The sequence below is a fragment of the Callorhinchus milii genome, unplaced genomic scaffold, assembly GCF_018977255.1.
Source record: "Callorhinchus milii isolate IMCB2004 unplaced genomic scaffold, IMCB_Cmil_1.0 Scaffold10, whole genome shotgun sequence".
Classification (NCBI taxonomy): domain Eukaryota; kingdom Metazoa; phylum Chordata; class Chondrichthyes; order Chimaeriformes; family Callorhinchidae; genus Callorhinchus; species Callorhinchus milii.
The window spans coordinates 21,136,007-21,154,118 of record NW_024704751.1 but is presented as its reverse complement, the minus strand read 5'-3'; the positions used below and the strand labels follow the sequence as shown (position 1 = coordinate 21,154,118).

At 41.7% G+C, this 18,112-nt stretch overlaps 1 protein-coding gene across 1 annotated transcript in view; it reads left to right on the top strand.

Annotated features, from left to right (window-relative positions):
* zmym4.1 (zinc finger MYM-type containing 4, tandem duplicate 1) overlaps window positions 1-18,112 on the top strand; it is a 52,965-nt gene that overhangs the window by 12,793 nt on the left and 22,060 nt on the right. Inside the window, exons 3-12 of the mRNA XM_042338476.1 lie at window positions 1,920-2,879; window positions 9,338-9,414; window positions 10,117-10,266; window positions 11,056-11,122; window positions 12,864-13,122; window positions 13,713-13,875; window positions 14,744-14,956; window positions 15,751-15,901; window positions 16,792-16,907; window positions 17,830-18,093. Of these exons, the coding sequence (XP_042194410.1) occupies window positions 1,920-2,879; window positions 9,338-9,414; window positions 10,117-10,266; window positions 11,056-11,122; window positions 12,864-13,122; window positions 13,713-13,875; window positions 14,744-14,956; window positions 15,751-15,901; window positions 16,792-16,907; window positions 17,830-18,093 (2,420 nt within the window). The remainder of the gene's footprint in view (window positions 1-1,919; window positions 2,880-9,337; window positions 9,415-10,116; window positions 10,267-11,055; window positions 11,123-12,863; window positions 13,123-13,712; window positions 13,876-14,743; window positions 14,957-15,750; window positions 15,902-16,791; window positions 16,908-17,829; window positions 18,094-18,112) is intronic.

Genomic DNA, 18,112 nt, shown 5'->3' with positions numbered 1-18,112 from the left:
GAGCAATAACCCACTAACACAAGACACAAAAATGGTAGCAACCAGGTTATCAGAGAATAAGGTATCGATCATTTACCTATCCTGGGAGAGCAGTGGGCAACTGGGAGTTGTTCAGATCTGCATTATAATAATAATAATTCTTGCATTTGATATAGCGCTTTTCACGTCAGGAGGACGTCCCAAAGCGCTTCACAGAACACACTGTAAAGTAGATGGAAGGGCAGTCAGTAAACAGTTGTGGATTGAGTGACCAAATTATTAATCTTTTTTTTGAAGGGATTATTACCCCCAGAAAGTGATCTGCCAATCACAACCAAGTCCCTACTTACTGCTAGGTAAACAGGCATGTGGAGTAAGGAAACTTGCCTAAGGTTTTGTCCGCCCGGAAATCAAACCCAGATCCTCTTGCTTGCGAGGCGTGTCCTCTAACTGCTATAGGACTCATGAGAATGAGGAGTGATTGCATATGGATAGCTGGGGGCAATTCAAGGCGTTAATCTGAATGCAAATTTCAAATGGTACCAGAAAGTGTGAGAGCATGAATTTTTGCTTTTGAAGTCCCTACAACTCAAATCTTTTGTTTTAATGTTATGTATTGTGAACTTTGTATTAGTTGTAGATGAACTTCCCCTCTTCGCTCTCCTCCCCACAAAAAAACCCTAACATTACTGGGAAATACTGTAATGTGGCTAATATCTTCTGTCATATATAGCTGTATTCTGCACTTCTAATGAAGGTTGGGGTGGAGGAGTGTTACCCACTGTCTGGGTAACAAGACAGACAGCATGGCCCCCAATTATCCTTCCTCCCCCACATCCGGTCCCTCACCAGCACCGCCTTCTTCCACCTCCGATGCATCGCCCGTCTCTGTCAATACCTCTCCCCAAAATCCGCTGAAACCCTGGTCCATGCCTTTGTCACCTCTCGGCTGGACTACTCTAACGCCCTCCTCGCCGGCATCCCCTCCACTACCATCCCTCCAAATCCCCAAACAATAATAAATTGGTCATTTTCAATCTACGACTGTTTGTGGGACATTGCTGTGCGCAATTGGCTGCCGCGTTCGCCCACAAATATACAGTCAATTCACTTTACAGTATATTCTGTGAAGCGCTTTGGGACGTCCTCCCGACGTGAAAAGCGCTATATCAAATGCAAGGATTATTATTATTATTATTATTATCCATAAAATCCAGATCATTCAGAACTCTGCCGCCCACATTCTCTCCCGCACCAAACTCCGCTCCCCGATCCCCCCAGTCCTGGCCCTCCCCCCCTCCCCACACCCAAACCCCACTCCCCGATCCCCCAGTCCTGGCCAGACTGCACTGGCTGCCTGTCCCCCAGAGAGGATCGACTTCAAGATCCTCACCCTTGTATTCAAGGCCCTGCACTCCTCTGCACCTCCCGACCTCTCTAACCTCATTTCTCCTCAAAACAGTACCTGTTGCCTTCGTTCCTCCGGGTATGGCCTCCTCCTCGTCCCCCGAGTCCTCTGCTCCACCCTCGGCGGCCGTGCCTTCAGCCACTATGCCCCGAGGCTCTGGAATTCCCTTCCTCACTCCCTTCGCCTCGCTCCTTCTCTTCTTGTTTCAGGTCCATGTTGAAGACCTTTCTCTTCGACCGCGCCTTTGGTCACATTCCCCATGGCTCCTCCCCTTCCCCCTCCCCCGGCTTCTCCCCCTCCCCGGCCCCTCCCCCTGGCTCGGCCCCGGGATCCGTTACTGTAAAGCGCTCTGAGACACCGTCCGGCGTGGAGGGCACTATATACATCCAAGTTGTTGTTGTTTTTGGCATTCATAGGAATCTTGTCATTTCATAGTTGAAGGTTGCAGAGAAATCCTGTGCGATGCTCCTCCAGTATAATAAATATGTTCCACAGGTAAATAAATAAAGCTGCCCTGTGTTTTTTTTCTCAGGTGAGATTGAGATGGACACTGAAGTGGATTGGCATCAAGCTGAATGCAGAGAATCCTCTCCTAAGGCATTAGACTTTAGTATAACAAATCCAGCTAAAACTGAGAGAAGACTTGAACTATCTGTAACTGTGAATAAAAGCGGTTTTGATGCAAGGGACACTTTTGGAGGACGGAGTGAAACAATTAACAATAAAGAGCAAACTTTGTTAGACCGAGAAGAGTCAGTATCAGATGAAGTGGAAAATGATTGTGTGAGCTCAAGTGAACTTGCTGCTGTGCCATTAGGGGAAGAAAATTATGAATTTCATCCAACTGATGGTCCCCTGGCTCAAAATGCTGCTCCTAAACGAATTGCTGCTCTCAATGATGATATTGAAGAGGAAAACGGGATTGAGCAAGACATGCTTAAAGGAACTGAGGAAATGGAAGGCAACTCGGAAGATAATAAGCTAAAATATACAAAGATGGTTGCTGGAAGCAAAGCTGCCGTATCTGCACCATGTTGTGCTGCCGATGCCAAGAAAAGCTTTCTAATGGAGAACAATGGTAACAAGGACTTTGGTTATGAAGATGAAAATCAGGCTGCTGATGAAACAACAGGGATATCCAACGTGGATGAAGATGGTTCCAAATTTCGTAAAAGTGAACTGATCGACGACGTTGCTCAAAACGGTGATGATCTGGGGAGAGCGGGAGCTCCTGCTGTTCTGGGTGAAGACCTGGAGTCTCCCATACTATCGGGGAAAGGTGATCGCATAAAGAACTCTGTAAATTGGGCAGAAAAGAAGGATGTTGTGTTAAAAAGTGGGTCAACCTTTGAGGGTAATTTGACAAGAGTGCTTGCTTCTTTATCTGGAAGGACTGTGGAGGAAGGAAGGGGATCTCCCAGAGCTGATGGCCTGCATCAGAAAAAATCTGAAAAAAATCAGAAAGTGGATGATCACGAGGAGATGTGTATTGGTTAGTTCAAAATAACATGTGTCTTTCTGCATTTCAAATATTTTTAAGGTCACCTGCTGCAAAGCTATCCAAAGAGAACCCTCGGGATGCTAGCAAGCTCGAGAAACTATCCCTGTGTGCCAAGTGGCTGTGAATATTTTAAACTGTCACTGAAACAGAACATATTACAGTAATTAAGCTACTCAAACACTAATTCTACATATGGTCTTTAGGGACCAACGTGAGTAAGTTTATAAGTTGCTATCGAATTGGCTTCCACCACCCTTTCAGGCAATGCATTCCAGATCCCAACAACTCGCTGTGTGAAAAAAATTCTCACCTCCACTAATTCTTTTAACAACTATTTTAAATTGGTGTCCTCGGGTTACCGACCCACCTGCCAGTGGAAATGGTTTCTCCTTGTTCACCCTATCGAATCTCCTCATAATTTTGAAAACTTCTATTAAGTCTCCTCTTAACAACAGGAACAAAATTATATTAATAGAGTGTCTTTCACATCGGGAGGACGTCCCAAAGCGCTTAACCTTCTCTGCTCCAAGGAGAATAATCCTCACTTTTCTACCTCTCCTGATAACTGAAGCCCCTCATTCCTGGTGCCATTCTGGTCAATCTCCTTTGCATCCTCTCCAATGCCTTGACATCCTTCCTAAAGTGTGGGGCCCAGAACTGAACCCAGTCTCGAGCTGAGGCCTAACCAGTGTTTTATATAAAGGTTCATCATAACTTCCTGACTTGTGTACTCTGTGCCCCTATTTATAAAGCCCAGTATCCCGGATGCTTTTTTAACAGCTTTATCTCCCTGTCCTGCCACCTGCAAAGATTTCCTTATGTGACCCCAGGTCTCTCTGTCCCTTCACCGCCTTTAGGATTGTACCATCAGCTTATATTGCCTCTCCTCATTCTTCCTCACAAAATGAATCACTTCACGTGTCTGCCCATGTTACCAGTCTGTCTATGTCCTCTTGCAGTCTGTTACTATCCTCCTCATCTTTTACTACTTTTACTACTATTTTTTGAAGTTTACACGTTTAGTGTTTATTGAGTCAGTTACACCAGCATCCTAAGTGTTCCATGACTGAATGTCCTGTCTTGGTTTATTTTGTTTTTGTTGAAGAAAACTCCCAGTAACTAAGAAAATCTCTTTCCTATTATCTCTCCTCTGACAGTCTTCAGTTCTGCTTTTCTCTAAGTGCGAAACCAAAAAGGTTTAAGAATAGTAACAACCAGGGCTGCCGCTATTTAACTTGGAACGTTATCAGCCAGGTCTGCTGGGTGATGTGAATAAGCTGCTTCCAATTTCCTTTGTTTGGATTAGGGGACGGGAGGGCAAAGAGACAAGCAAGTTAAAAAGGAGTAAAAACATAAGTCGCTGGGAACATGCAGCAGGTTCAGGCAACATCTGTGGAGAGAGGCAAATGAGTTAACGTTTCAGGTTAATGACCTTTTGTCAGAACTGGGGGATTTTAGAAGGGAGCAGATTATACCGACAAGCAAAGAAGGGGGTGGGGAAAAAAAGACAAAGGAAACATTTAGATGGAGGACAGAAGATGACGAGATCAAAGGTGTTGATTGTCCAAGTCGAAAGAAGGCAAAATTGGGAAATTATAGAAAGCAAAAATGTGTCTTGAGACTCAGCGGATGTGTGAATGGTTATAGAAGAGAGGGAGGGGGTCTGAAAGAAGATGGGTGCTATGTTTAAGATCTGAAGAAGTTAAAATCAGTGTTGAGTTCCAGAGGTGCCTAGGAGGTACATTAAGTGCTGTTCTTCAAGCTTGCGTTGTGCTTGCAAAGCTGAGGTTTTATAGTCCTATAGATGCTTTTGGGGCTGGCATTTTTATTTTAATTTGATGTCCAGTGGATATGAGCCTCTGAAAAGTCACAAAAATAATAGTAATCCTTGCATTTGATATAGCGCCTTATCACGTCTTTGAGACATCTCAAAGCTCTTCACAGAATACACTGTAGTGAATTGACTGTATATTTTGCGGGCGAAATCTACATGGGCTTCTTCCTATAATCTCTGTGCATTAGAATGCAGGAAGCATTGTGGGAGATGCATATTCTTTTTTAAAAAAGGTTCCTGAGGGCTGTGACTCGTGTTGGGTGCGTCATTCTTTGATACCTCATCCAAGTGCCTATTCAAGTTTGAGCCAAGACAGAAAGTATTGGCAAGCTACTTGATTATAACATATTACTGCCACTCTTGTGCTCACTCCTCTAACATCTGCCAATATGCTTTCAAATCGAAGGTAGGAGTCCTGTAGCTCAGTGGTTAGAGCACTCGCTTTGCAAGTGAGAGACCTGAGTTCAATTCCAGGCAGAGGGCGAAACCTTGGGCAAGTTTCCTTACTCCACACAGAGCCTAATAATAATCCCTCCAAAAACCAAAAACAATAATAAAATTGGTCATTTTCAATCTACGACTGTTTGTGGGACATTGCTGTGCGCAATTGGCTGCCGCGTTCGCCCACAAATATACAGTCAATTCACTTTACAGTGTGTTCTGTGAAGCGCTTTGGGACGTCCTCCCGACGTGAAAAGCGCTATATCAAATGCAAGGATTATTATTATTAGTGTTAGTGCATTATCTGTTCCAGTGTGGGTCTTATGATATTTAGACTGTATATTTAGAAGATGGATGAATGGACAACTTGCCAAGCCAGAAGTATTAGGGTCCGTAGTATTTCAGGGCACTGCTGATGACAGCGCAGAGACAAACAAGTTAAAAAGGAGTAAAACATCAGCAGGACCTGGAAGGGCAGACCAGTCATTATGGGCAGGGAGTTATCCCACTTAACTCCTGTTAACCCTCAATGCCAAAGCCCTCACATCTAGGGTGGTCCTAACAGGACAAGTAACGAGAAAGCTTGCTGGACAGCAGTATCATTGACAACAACAACTTGTATTTATATAGTGCCCTTTACCCGGGGTAGCTCCCGGAGCGTTTTACTGTGGCAGAGTCTTGACAACGAGCCAAGGGGAGAGGGAGGGGGGAGGTGACCATAAGCACAATCAAAAAGGAAGGTCTTTAAGTGGGATTTGAAGATGGGGAGGGAGGGGGCAAGGCTGAGGGTCAGAGTTTCAGGGCACAGTGACTGAAGGCACGGCAACCCATGGTGCAATGGAGGGCACGGGGGACACCAAGCTATGCGGTTTAGCTGGTTAGACCAGCAGTTACCCCAACCACACTCTGTGGTTCCCAAGCCTTGGCTCTTGCTAACCTGTGCCTAATACTTTCCGAAATTGGGTAAGACCATAAGACGTAGGAGCAGGAGTAGGCCATTTGGCCCCTCAAGCTTGCCCTGCCATTTAATAAGATCCTGGCTGATCTTCTAACCTAATTCCACTTACCCGCCCTTTCCCCATATCCCTTAATCCTTCTATCCTTTAGAAATCTATCAACTTCAGTCTTCAATATGTTCAGGGACTGAGCATCCACAGCCTTCTGAAATGCTGTACTCTGTCCAGTGCCTTGGGACGTCCTCCTGATGTGAAAAGCGCTATTCAAATATTGTTGTTGTTGTAGAATTCCACAAATTCACTACCCTCAGAGTAAAGAAATGTTTGCTCAACTCAGTTCGAAAAGGCTGACCTTAATCTTGAGACTATGACCCCTAGTTTTAGATTCTCCAATCGGGAAACAATCTCACAATAACTACCCTGTCAAGATCCTTAAGAATCTTATAGGTTTCTATAAGATCACCTCTAATTCTTCTATATTCTAGAGAATATAGGCGTAATTTACTCAACCTCTCCTTGTAGGTCAACCCCCTCATAATATTAATAATGATAATAATAATCCTTGCATTTGATATAGCGCTTTTCACGTCTTCTCGACGTCCCAAAGCGCTTAACAGAATATGCTGTAAAGTGAATTGACTGTATATTTGTGGGCGAAACGCGGCAGCCAATTGCGCACAGCAATGTCCCCCAAATAGTCGTGGATTGAAAATGACCAATTTATTATTGTTTTGTTTTTGGAGGGATTATTATTAGGCTCTGTGTGGAGTAAGGAAAATTGCCCAAGGTTTCACCCTCTGCCTGGAATTGAACCCAGGTGTCTCGCTTGCAAAGCGAGTGGTCTAACCACTGAGTTACAGGACTCCACAGAACCAACCTCATCCCAGGAACCAACCCAGTGAATCTACGCTGCACCCCCTCGAATATGTCCTTTCTTAAATAAGAAGACCAAAACTGCACATAATATTCAGATGTGGTCTCATCAAGGCTTTACACAACTGCAGCAAAACTTCCTACTCTTGTACTTTAACTGTTTTGCAACGAACGCCAACATGGCATTAGCCTTCCTAGTTGCATACTAACTTTTTGTGACTAGTGTACAAGGACACCCAGGATGCATCCCTCCAGGGAGAAAGAGTGCATTCCATTCCAGCAATCTATCTCTGGGATTTCCATGTGTAGTTGGGATGCATGAAAATCTCAGCTTGGTTTGGATACTCTTAAGCACTGTGATGGGTTTCTGCTTGTGTCAGACACCTGGCTGACCAAAAGAAAATGATTAGTTACCAATTTGAGCCTGATGAAGATATTATAATTTACAATACATTTTGATTTAGGATTCAAAAGGTACCTGTTTCTCTTGCCTCTTTGCCTGTGTTATACTCTGCCCTATTAGCGAATATATCATAATGGTCAGTATTAAGGCAGCTTGTTGGTCAACCTTTTAAGGAAATGTGCAAAACTGATATGGGAAATAACAACTCCTTCCAAATCTGGCTTTGACTCTATTCTGTTTGTAACTCCATCAGGACTGTCAAAATGTCTAACCAGGCAAAAAAATAGAGCAAATTCTGACAGAGATTGGGTTTGAAACTTTCCAATTTGTGGGTAATGTTAAATATTGTAGCAGCTCTAAACACATCTCATTCATTATTAGGGCTGAGATAAATAGGGCTCTCGAAAAGATCTGTGGTAAATGTTCCACCCATTGAGACGGGTCGATATAGATCAGGGAGATCTACGGTTCAGTTCTTTTCTGTGCCGAGTTTGCTGATTTCTCCTGTGACTCTGGTTGGGACACTAAGTAAAATTCAGCTCTGTGTGATTGAAAAAAATCAACTGGATATCCTTTCTTAATCATTATGCAGTGACTAATGCAGTAATTCGTGACTATCCTTCGAGGAAGGATATTGAAGAGGATAGGGAAATAGCAGGTGAATTGAGTTTAGCTTGGATGGCTACTTGGAGGAGCAAACATCCAAACGAAAAAATTATATCTGCTGTATCTATGCGTACATCTATGTGCCTGTGTAGATGTTTTGGATCGGATGGTGCTCAGCTATGATGCCTTTATCGTCAAATACCCTGTTAGCACTGCTGGAGCCAATATTTTCACATGTAGAAGAATGTCCAGAAATAGTAACCATGCATTTACATCAACATAAACCTTCATGAGGGAATAGGAGACAATTGGCACGAGTGGGGGCTGTCACTGCTTTTTATGGTTATTGGTGCTCAACCTAATGTAAAGGAGTGTATTGTTTTTCATGTGTGACATCGTAAAAGGGTGCCACAATCAAGGGAGCTAACAAGTTCCAACCCTATGTGATAATTGGCTACTAGCCCTAAGTGATAATTAAGCACCAGTATAAAACTGGGAGCGAGTGAGCGTTAAGGGGAGTCTGGATGTAAAAAGGCAGAGCTTCCTTTTCCAAATAAACCTTTTTTATTATTAAAACCATTGTGTTTTCTGGGCGTGACCCACACCCCCATAGGAGAAAACGTGAAAAATTATGAAGGATTAACAGAAAAAGATGTCCAAAAATGACGTAAATGGAAGTCCTAAAAATGCTCTCTTAACAATTCTAAAGATTTGGCAGCAGCTTAGTAATGGATGGAATTAGTTCTGTGAGGGGAGGAAAGGTTGTTTGAGTGCCTAATCCAAGACAGCCACTTTACAGTAGCCAAATACAGGCAGGTGGAAGGTATAATTCTGAAACTATTAGTTGGTGCCTGGGGTGTTTTTAAGATTTATTATTTTACATAGGAGTTCTGTAGCGTATTGGTTAGAACACTCGCCTTGCAAGCAAGTGGGTGCGATTCCTGGGCAGGCAAGTTTCCTTACTTCATTTGTTTACCTGTTTACCTAGCATTAAGTAAGAACCCATTTGTTAGTCGATTAGTGGATTGTTTTCCAGGAGGTAATAATGCTGGTCACTCAATCTACTCTGTTTGTGGGGCATTGCTGGGCGCAATTGGCTACCACGTTTCTCCCACAAAATATCTTTGTGAAATGTGACATTACTTCCAACTATTTGGATGCTATTCTCTCCATTCTGTGCGTGTTTCGCCCACAAAATACACAGTCAATTCACTTTACAGTATGTTCTGCGAAGTGCTCTGAGACATATCAATGACGTGATAAGTCGCTATATCAAATGCAAGGATTATCTCTTTTTGTTGCAAATTGCACTTTTAACAAGTTTTCTGATTTATAGATGAAACATCAGACATTGATATTATTGAGCAGGAAACAACTGTGATAGCAGAAGCAGCGTCTCCTGGGGCAGCAGTGGTAAGTGATGGTGGGAGTGGGGGAAGATGAATGATTATTAAATAACTATCATACTGTCAGAATAAGAATGAAATCGATGGTGTTGAACAATATAAGCTGAAACTGTGGGAGGAAAACAAATTTGGGATGCTGTGGTAAATCTGCTCAAACAGTTCAATGATTTGCATCATTTAGGACCTTTAAGAAGAGGCTTTAATATTTTTCATCGCCTGGACATTAGATATATGCGCTCCAGCATGGCATTGAGCAACACAGAAAGGAAAGTCCCGGGTTTGTTATCTGTAGGGACAATGATGATTTTATTGAATTGGAATTTTTTTTAAAAAGCCATGTTTCTCTTTAGAACTGTGTAACTGGTTCTGAGTGAATTTTCCATGAGTATGGATTTAATTTTTGTGACGGAGGATTTGTCTCCGATCCTTCAACTCAGTTGAATGGAATCCTTTAACCTAACCTGTAGATCAGTGAGACATGATTTCCTTTGGTTCTTTCCTTGTGCTCCTCTAGCCAGTGATCCCAACTGGAAGTAAAACAAGGAAGCTTGAAACAGCAGATGTGAGTTAAATGCACAGCCTGTTAATGAATTATGATCTCACCCAGCCTAAGTTTCCAGGGATGTTTGGTGCGCTGTATGTTGTTCAGTTCTTTTTGAAAGAAAAATCCTTCAGAGGAAAATGGTTTTGTTTCACATTTTGATTTTAGGAAAAGAAATCAGATTTACGCAGGAATAGCGAGGGTCCCAAAAGCATGTCAACTATGAAAATAAAGGACGAACCTTTGGATGAAGAGTATGAGAAGGCCTTGGCTCCCCAATCAAGTTTGAGGGTCAAGGATGAACCGGATTGTTTACAGGTAAGATCAGGTTTGTTTTTACTGCACAAAATATAGTGAATTCAGGATTAAAAGTAAGCCCGAGTCAGATGACAGCACTCTCATCTCAAAATCAGAAGATTGTGGGTTCAAGCCCATGTCAGGATTTTGCACTCAGAACTTAGACTGACCATCCAATACTGTCTTGGAGGAGCACTGCATTGCAAGAGGTGCCGTCCTTACGATGAGATGTTAAGGTTCCTGTTAAAATTCCCATGGCGCTAATCGTGAAAAGAAGGGAGTTTCTCTCTCCCGGTGTCCTGGCCAACAATCCCCCAAATGAAAATGGTCATTCACTTTCTTGCTGTTGTTTTTCTTTCAATGTAATTGATAACCATTTTGTTATTATCCTTCACATCTCTTGCCATGTTCAGTTCAAAGTTTTTCTTTGCCATTCTCATGCATTTTTTTACAGTCATGACTTGCCTTTTGGTATCGAACCTGACTTAATTCTGCGCTCTTTCTTTCATGGTCTTAAATGCCTTTTTTTTCCCCTTGATGAGTTGCTTGACGTGGGTATACATTGTTCCATTGCTTTCATAATCACCTTCTTGAAGGAGCTCCATAGTTCCTCCATTCCCTTCGCCGTATTGAAGCCTGCCAGGCCCACTCTGACAAGATTTGTTCTTATGAACCAACATGCCTCTCATATACTATTGTACACTTCCATTTTCTGCCAGCGTCATTTTATAGTAATATAATGTAAAAGTTAACACAGGTGACACATATGCTCACAAAGGAATGAAAATCTCTGTTTACTTTTTGTTTCAGCATCCAAAGCCTAACGATTCTGATATTCGCATCAGTGCGGTGTTTTCAGTGAGTAGCAGCCCCCTTGGTAAGGCTACACTTTGTGAAATCTGAGACCAATGTTGCTCAATATAAATTAGGTTGTCCCCAAGTATGCCATGTAAAAACAATGTAAAAAGCGAGAGGATCTGGGTTTGATTCCCGGGCAGGGTAAAACGTTGGGCAAGTTTCCTTACTCCAAACACATGACTCTGTTCACCAAGCAGTAAGTAAGAACCCGATTGTTAGTCAATTTCCGGATCGCTTTCAAGGGATAATAATCCCTTCAAAATAATAATAATAATGTGGTCACTCAATCCACAACTGTGGGACACTGCTGTATTCAATTGGCTGTTGCGTTTCGCCCACAAAACACAGCCACTACACTTTACAGTGTATTCTGTGAAGCGCTTTGAGACATCTCGAAGACTTAATAAGGCCCAATATTAAATGTAAGTATTATTAATGCTTCAAAAAAATCTACAATATTATGCGACAGGATCAGTCTCCTAAGTGGATTTCCTCCAACATTTTCTTTTGTTTGGTTCTTTACAATGAAGCATTTCAGGTCTTTTGTAACTAAAAAGATTTCTAGCTGTATCTGTAAGAAAAAGGAAACTAGGCTATTAATTTTCTTTCATTGTTTTGAAAATGGATTCAAGTTTTTTGTGACCGAATTTTGTAACAGGAGCAGACAGTTTGTATATTTAAGCTGCTTTGCACCCTGTTTCTGTGTGTAACTGTTTAATTACAGAATCAGAATACCAGGGCACAGAAGAAAGATCAGCACTTTTAACAACACATGGCCCATGACATTGGTCTCTCTGCACATTGGTCAGAATTTGATGTAATTTTACATCTTATTTCATCATGACTTTAGTGTTTGCATTATTTACAGTGGGATTTTACTGAGTGAACAAAATAATGTCTCCTCTGAGCTCTTGTAACAGTTACAGAACCATGCAAACATGGTTATTAACAAAGTATTTATTTTCATTACTGAGGAATGGCGAATGATAGTTTTGTGCCTATGTAGGCTTTTAAATTTTATAGCTTGTGCTGAATTCTCTTTGATGCATAAAAACAATTCTGTACACATGCCAAATCACACAGAATGTATTTTAATAAACTATAGATAAGCTATTGCAATGATTCAAGGAGCTTGTTAAAAGTACAGCCATGACAGTGAGCTAGATGTGGAGCAGAGCCAGATTTTTATTGGCTTTGGAGCTCAGCAAAATGCAATTCACTCACTTTACAATATTGTATTTACATTAAACTGAACAGTTTACAGCCCCTATAACCCCGTGAGTATACGTTTAACATGTTTTATAACGCAATGATGTGTTATAAAAAGGATGCACCAATGTGGCAGTACATTGTCTGGGGCACAAATACACAATGCTGCAGATTAGAGGGATTTATATTTACAACAGCCCCCCACCCCCCCACCACCCTTCCATTAAGCTAATGATAATCTAAAAATAGAGAAACATCATTAAAAATACTTTCCTGTAGAGAGCGAGAGAGAATATCAAAGAAATTAAAGATTTATTTCTCCAAAGCTCGCACTTCCCTTTCAATGGTTGAACGTAACATTAGTGAGGACCTGGAAATGGATCGCCCATCTGCCTTATCAGCCGCACTTGAGGGGACCAGGGAGAGCGTGTAAAATTAAAAGTAGGGCAGAAAATAACTGAGAAAAAGAGGGTCAGGCACTGAAAAACGTGTGTGTCGCAGTTTATTCTTCTGCGTGTTGATTTTGTTGTGATTGTTCCCTCTTATTGCAGCATCACAGCTGGTGCAGCAGAGCACACCCAGTGCTCCCAGCACAGCGAAACCCACTGGGGGCAATGCACCCCCTTCAGCCCCTCCTGTAAGTGTACGGGTAACGTGTTCAGGGTGCAAGAAGATCCTACAGAAGGGGCAGACTGCTTATCAGAGGAAAGGTTCGGCGCAGCTCTTCTGTTCCACTGTCTGTCTTACTGGGTTCTCAGCATCGACTCGACCTCTGCCCACCGCAAAGAAATCCTGCTATCACTGCAACAAGTAAGACCTGCCTTTAGTCTCCTAGCAAAATACACAGTCAATTCACTTTCCAGTATATTCTGTGAAGCACTTTGTGACCTCTCGAAGACGTGATAAGGTGCTGTATCAAATCATAGAATTATACTGCACAAAAAGAGGCCATTCAGCCCATCGTGTCCATGCCGGCTCTTTGAAAGAGCTGTCCAAATTAATCCCACTCCCCTGCTCTCCCCATAGCCCTGCAAATTTGTTTTGCTTAAGTATATATCTAGGATTATTATTATCTCCTTTAGTAGTATATCTGTAGTCTACCTCTCGTTAACTTCAGTGCTGTTCTTTTTATCTCTTGATTTTTACAAGAGCTAAACCTGCTGCAGTTTATACAATACAAAATTACATTTCTATAGCGCCTTTCACATCAGGTGGACCTCCTAAGTACATACAGTGATCAGCTGTTGCCCTTCTCACTTGCACACAGAGTGGCATCAGCAGCAGCCACAAAGAAGGACGTAATCTTGACATTCCGGACAAAAAGGGAGAAAAAGATGGGAGCCGTGCAAAAAAAAAACCACAGAGAGAAGGAATATTTATTCAATTTTACTGTTTTTCAGTGAAATTTTAAACTCAAAGGAGATGGTGATGGGTCAGGTCGATGGCAGACGCCCGTACAAAGAGTTCTGTAACCAGGCCTGCTTGTTTGAGATGAAAAGAAAATCTGCATCAACAACGAATAATATTACTACTAAGTGCAGCATCTGTCAGAAAGTCTCTGTTGTAAGTTCCAGATCTCTTCTGTGCTGTCAATCTTAGCTGCCCTTTCTTGTACAGTGTGTAACTTTTGCTCTGCAAACTTCAATTCATTATCAATCAATCAAAGTTTATTGTGAGAGCTCTCATTTTTCTAATTGTAACAGAAGGTTTTGTGAAACATAGAAGTGTTGTTTTGCTTTCTTTTTGGTGAGGAATTGGTTTGAAGTGTAACATAGTGAGTGACATCTTCCTTGTTTGCTTTTTGGAGGAGACATGGATGAGAATGGGTGTCATTATAGGGGTTAATTTTCCAATTGTTACCAGTGGACGTACTGCAATCTGCATCAGTTTAGTTCCCCATCAGTTCATTAATAGTTTACTTTGACATAGGCAATTGATGGCAAGTGCAGTAACTATATTTTGGGGGCAAACATGGCAGCCAATGTGTGCACAGCAAGATCTTACAAACCATATATTTATCTTTCCCCCACAAAATATACAGTAATTTCAGTTTACAGTATATTCTGTGAAGCGCTTTGAGACATCTCAAAGACGTAGTATGTCAAACACAAGGATTATTATTATTATATGGAGGATTGGTGGCCAAAACATTGATATATTTGAGTAGTGCCATGGGATCTTTTAACATTTAGGGAGGCAGGACCTCGATTTCACATTTTATCTGAAAAAATGTATGACAATGTATTGTTCCCTTAGTACTATCCTGGAGTGTTAGTCTAGATGGGAATAGAGGTTTCTCCATGTGGAAAACTGCAGGTCTGCAAAACTGTGTGTGTGAACACTCCTATCATTATTATAGCCACATGTTTCTGATTAATGTTACTGTGGAATCATTATAATGGTCTGATATTGTAATGTTTTACTGCTTCAGGTTCGCCATGAAGTTAACTACCAGAATGTGGTACACAAACTTTGTAGTGATGCATGTTTCTCCAATTTCCGAATGGCTAACAATCTCACCATGAATTGTTGCGATAACTGTGGAGCCTACTGTTACAGTGGATCTGCACAGTGCCATGTGCTGCAGTCTGAAGGGCAGTGTAAGAAGTTCTGCAGTTCATCTTGCTTGTCTACATTCAAACAGGTTTGTTACACTTTTTTTATTGAAGTGGAATGTAGCAAAACTAGAATCCAATTCTCTCCCTCTCCTCAGTCTCAAACTTGATATTCAGCTTAGTGATATGAATTATTTTGGTACCATGTCCCAGTCATTTTTTTTTACTTCCAATAATTTTCACTTCCAATTTTCTCCCCTATGCATCTGAAAATGACCTGTGCCGCCATATGGCTCCACGATTGCCAGGTATCCTTTGTTACATCACCTATGAGGCCATTGTTTATATATGAGGTTGAGACAGTGAGTGTTGACAGTTTTGACTGTTGAGGTCATTGAATCTGAGCCCAACAAAGATTTTGATCAAGAATATTCTTTGGTCCATTAAGTCTCATTATTCCACAATAAGAGCCCAACTGTCTGCCCCTTACAGCTCTTTTTAAACCAGTCCAGTTCTATTTGACTATCCTTGGTAATGTGTTCTGGATGTTGATTACTGTTTCTTAAAGGTAATATAGTGCAGAACTAAGCCAATCAGAAAAGAGGGTAACAAGATTGAATCCCACCTCTGCATCAAACTCCCTGTATGATGTCGGACATTTTATTTATTTTTAATTAATTTATTGAAGCACCAAGCCCATTACCCTGAACTTTCAGTCACTAACATTTCTAGGCATAAAAGAAAAGGGCAAAAATTCCACCTCCCTTCACCAACCATCATTGTTATCATTATCAATAGCCCTTGCGGTTTAATTCACTGGTGATAATGTTGTCATCTAAATTCTTCTCTAGTTTTTTCTGACGCTGTCTGGTTTCTTCAACAGAAAATGGTAAAGATTACTCCCTGCACTTGGTGTAAATCTCTGCGGTCGTCCTTGGAGATGATTGAAAACACCAACTCTTTTGGAAAAGTTGAACTATTTTGCTCAGTGCACTGCCTCTCAGCTTACCGAGTGCAAATGGTAACTACACAAGGTAGTAATCTAATTTCTTCAAACGTTAAGTGTTGCATTTGTAAAGGCCTCTCTTTGAACAGTTGATGGTTAATTCAATACTTTTTTATGTGCTGGTTGAAAGGAAATGGATTTGCTTTTCTTCAGTTTGAGATGGTTAGCCCTATCCAAAGTAGATTTAAATTCTTCTGTTTTGGACATGAGCAGTGATACTTTAATTACTTTTAAACAATAGTCAACTCCTCTGGTGGCCCAGTGGGCAAAACCTTAGCCCACTGTTGTACTAACTCATACAGACAAAAAAGTTGACATTAGTTTTCCAATCTGCTGAGCAGGCTAATCTCATCCTAGGGAGCAATTTGGGGCAGTATAATTGGGTTCATTTTCTAGGTGTGAGGAGAGGTAAAATCAGCCATGGTTTCTGCTCCTGATTATTATCCATTGATTGCTACCGGAAAGCTGAGTCCTGGAATTGGTTGAGGGCAGAATCAAGGTCAGCTGTTTTACCTGCATGATTGGCCTCCCTGCATTGCTCACTGTCTAGCCTCATGTATGTAGGAAGGCCTTTGTCATTTGAGGAAGACATTGGTGGGAGGCCATGCATGGAACCAGTACCTTGGTGTTGGTGCTTTCATGAGAGAAAAAAGGGAGAAAAATAGGTTGAACCAAAAACAAATTGCAAAGGTTGTGAATAATGCACCAGTTATTTATTAACCTTTCTGAAAACCATTTGTGCAAACTGTTGTGCTGCTAGGAGCACAGTTGAACATCTTGATGAAAACAGGTTCAGTGTAAGATAGCTAGCAGGATGGTTCTTGTTTTACACACTGGCCTGGTGTTCAGGCCTGGTATTAGGCTGATGTAAGGTTATCGAGTGTATTGTGAGAATGTCTCCTTTATTTGCTTGATTAGGAACCAGTGTTCAGTGCCATTACTGTAAAGTCACCACAACTCCTCAGTACCATCTTGCGATGTCTGATGGCAGTATCCGGAATTTCTGCACTTATAATTGTGTGGCTTCATTTCAGGTACAGTTTTGCAAACTCCTGAACTCACTTATCACCTTGATACTGCAATTGGGAACTTGCGTGGGAGGAAGGTGGGGGAGGAGAGCAGAGAGACTGGTATAAGCACTAATTCATATAGCTGTTTATTTTCTAATTGTATTCCACATGCAGTTATTGTATGGGAGATTAAGGAAGAGACAGGGAAAAGATGGGGTGCTCTGGTGTTCTGTAATCAACCAGGTGTAGTTGAGCAAACTTAACAGCTAGGAAGGTCTCACATAAAAGATCCATAGTGAGGTCGTTCGGGAGAAACTCCTTTCTCTTTTCGAATAGTACATGGGCTCTTTAACATTCACCAGAAGAAGTAGACAGGGCGTCGATTTAATTCTTCACCCAAAAGCATTGCTCTAAAATAAAGTGATCAGTTTATTCAAATGTATTGTTAAATTATTCCCAATCGATACCACTCAATGTTGTTGCAATTGTTTATGAAAGCCAGTTTCATGTAAAGTACAAGATCAAAGTTTTAAATGTTCCAGTGGTCCTGTGCTTTTGTCTCAGTTGCCTCTCAGCTGAGTGACAATAGTGTTAACCAAGTGTTTATGGTATGCTCACATCTCTAAAACCTGCAAAGTATTTTTGAGTATAGTTGTAACAATGGTCAGTACATGTGACCATAGTGTTGCAAAGCTGCACAAATTTCACACATACAGTATAATAGATTTTGTCCAAGTGACAAGTAAACAAAATGCCAATGTTCTTGTTGTGTGCTCTGCAGTCTGACTGGTTTTGCTTCTGAGTTTTGTGATTGATGGCTTCTTGTAACCTGCAGTTACCGGATACTCATCAGAATATCATCCTTTAGGATCAAGGAAGTTGTGTCGTGTAAAGTTTCTAAAAGTCTTGTTTTTTTAAAATCTTTTTCATTGTCTGTTACCCGTAGGGTTTATTTAACCAGGCAGCTCCAGGCTCGCAGACTGTGGTCCCTCTGTCCCCAGGACAGGTAACGGTAAACATTCCTCCAGGCACGTCAGTTGTGACCGGTTCTCCTGTCATAACTACAACTTCTGTCACCTCTTCGGCGGCAGCGGGGCTGCAGAGGCTCGCGCAGTCCCAGAAGGTGACCGTGCCTCGGCCAGTTATACGGTTGAAATGCCAGTATTGCCAGAGAGTATTATCCTTGAAGCCAGAACTTCTCGAGTACAAGGTAAGAGCATCTGATTCAA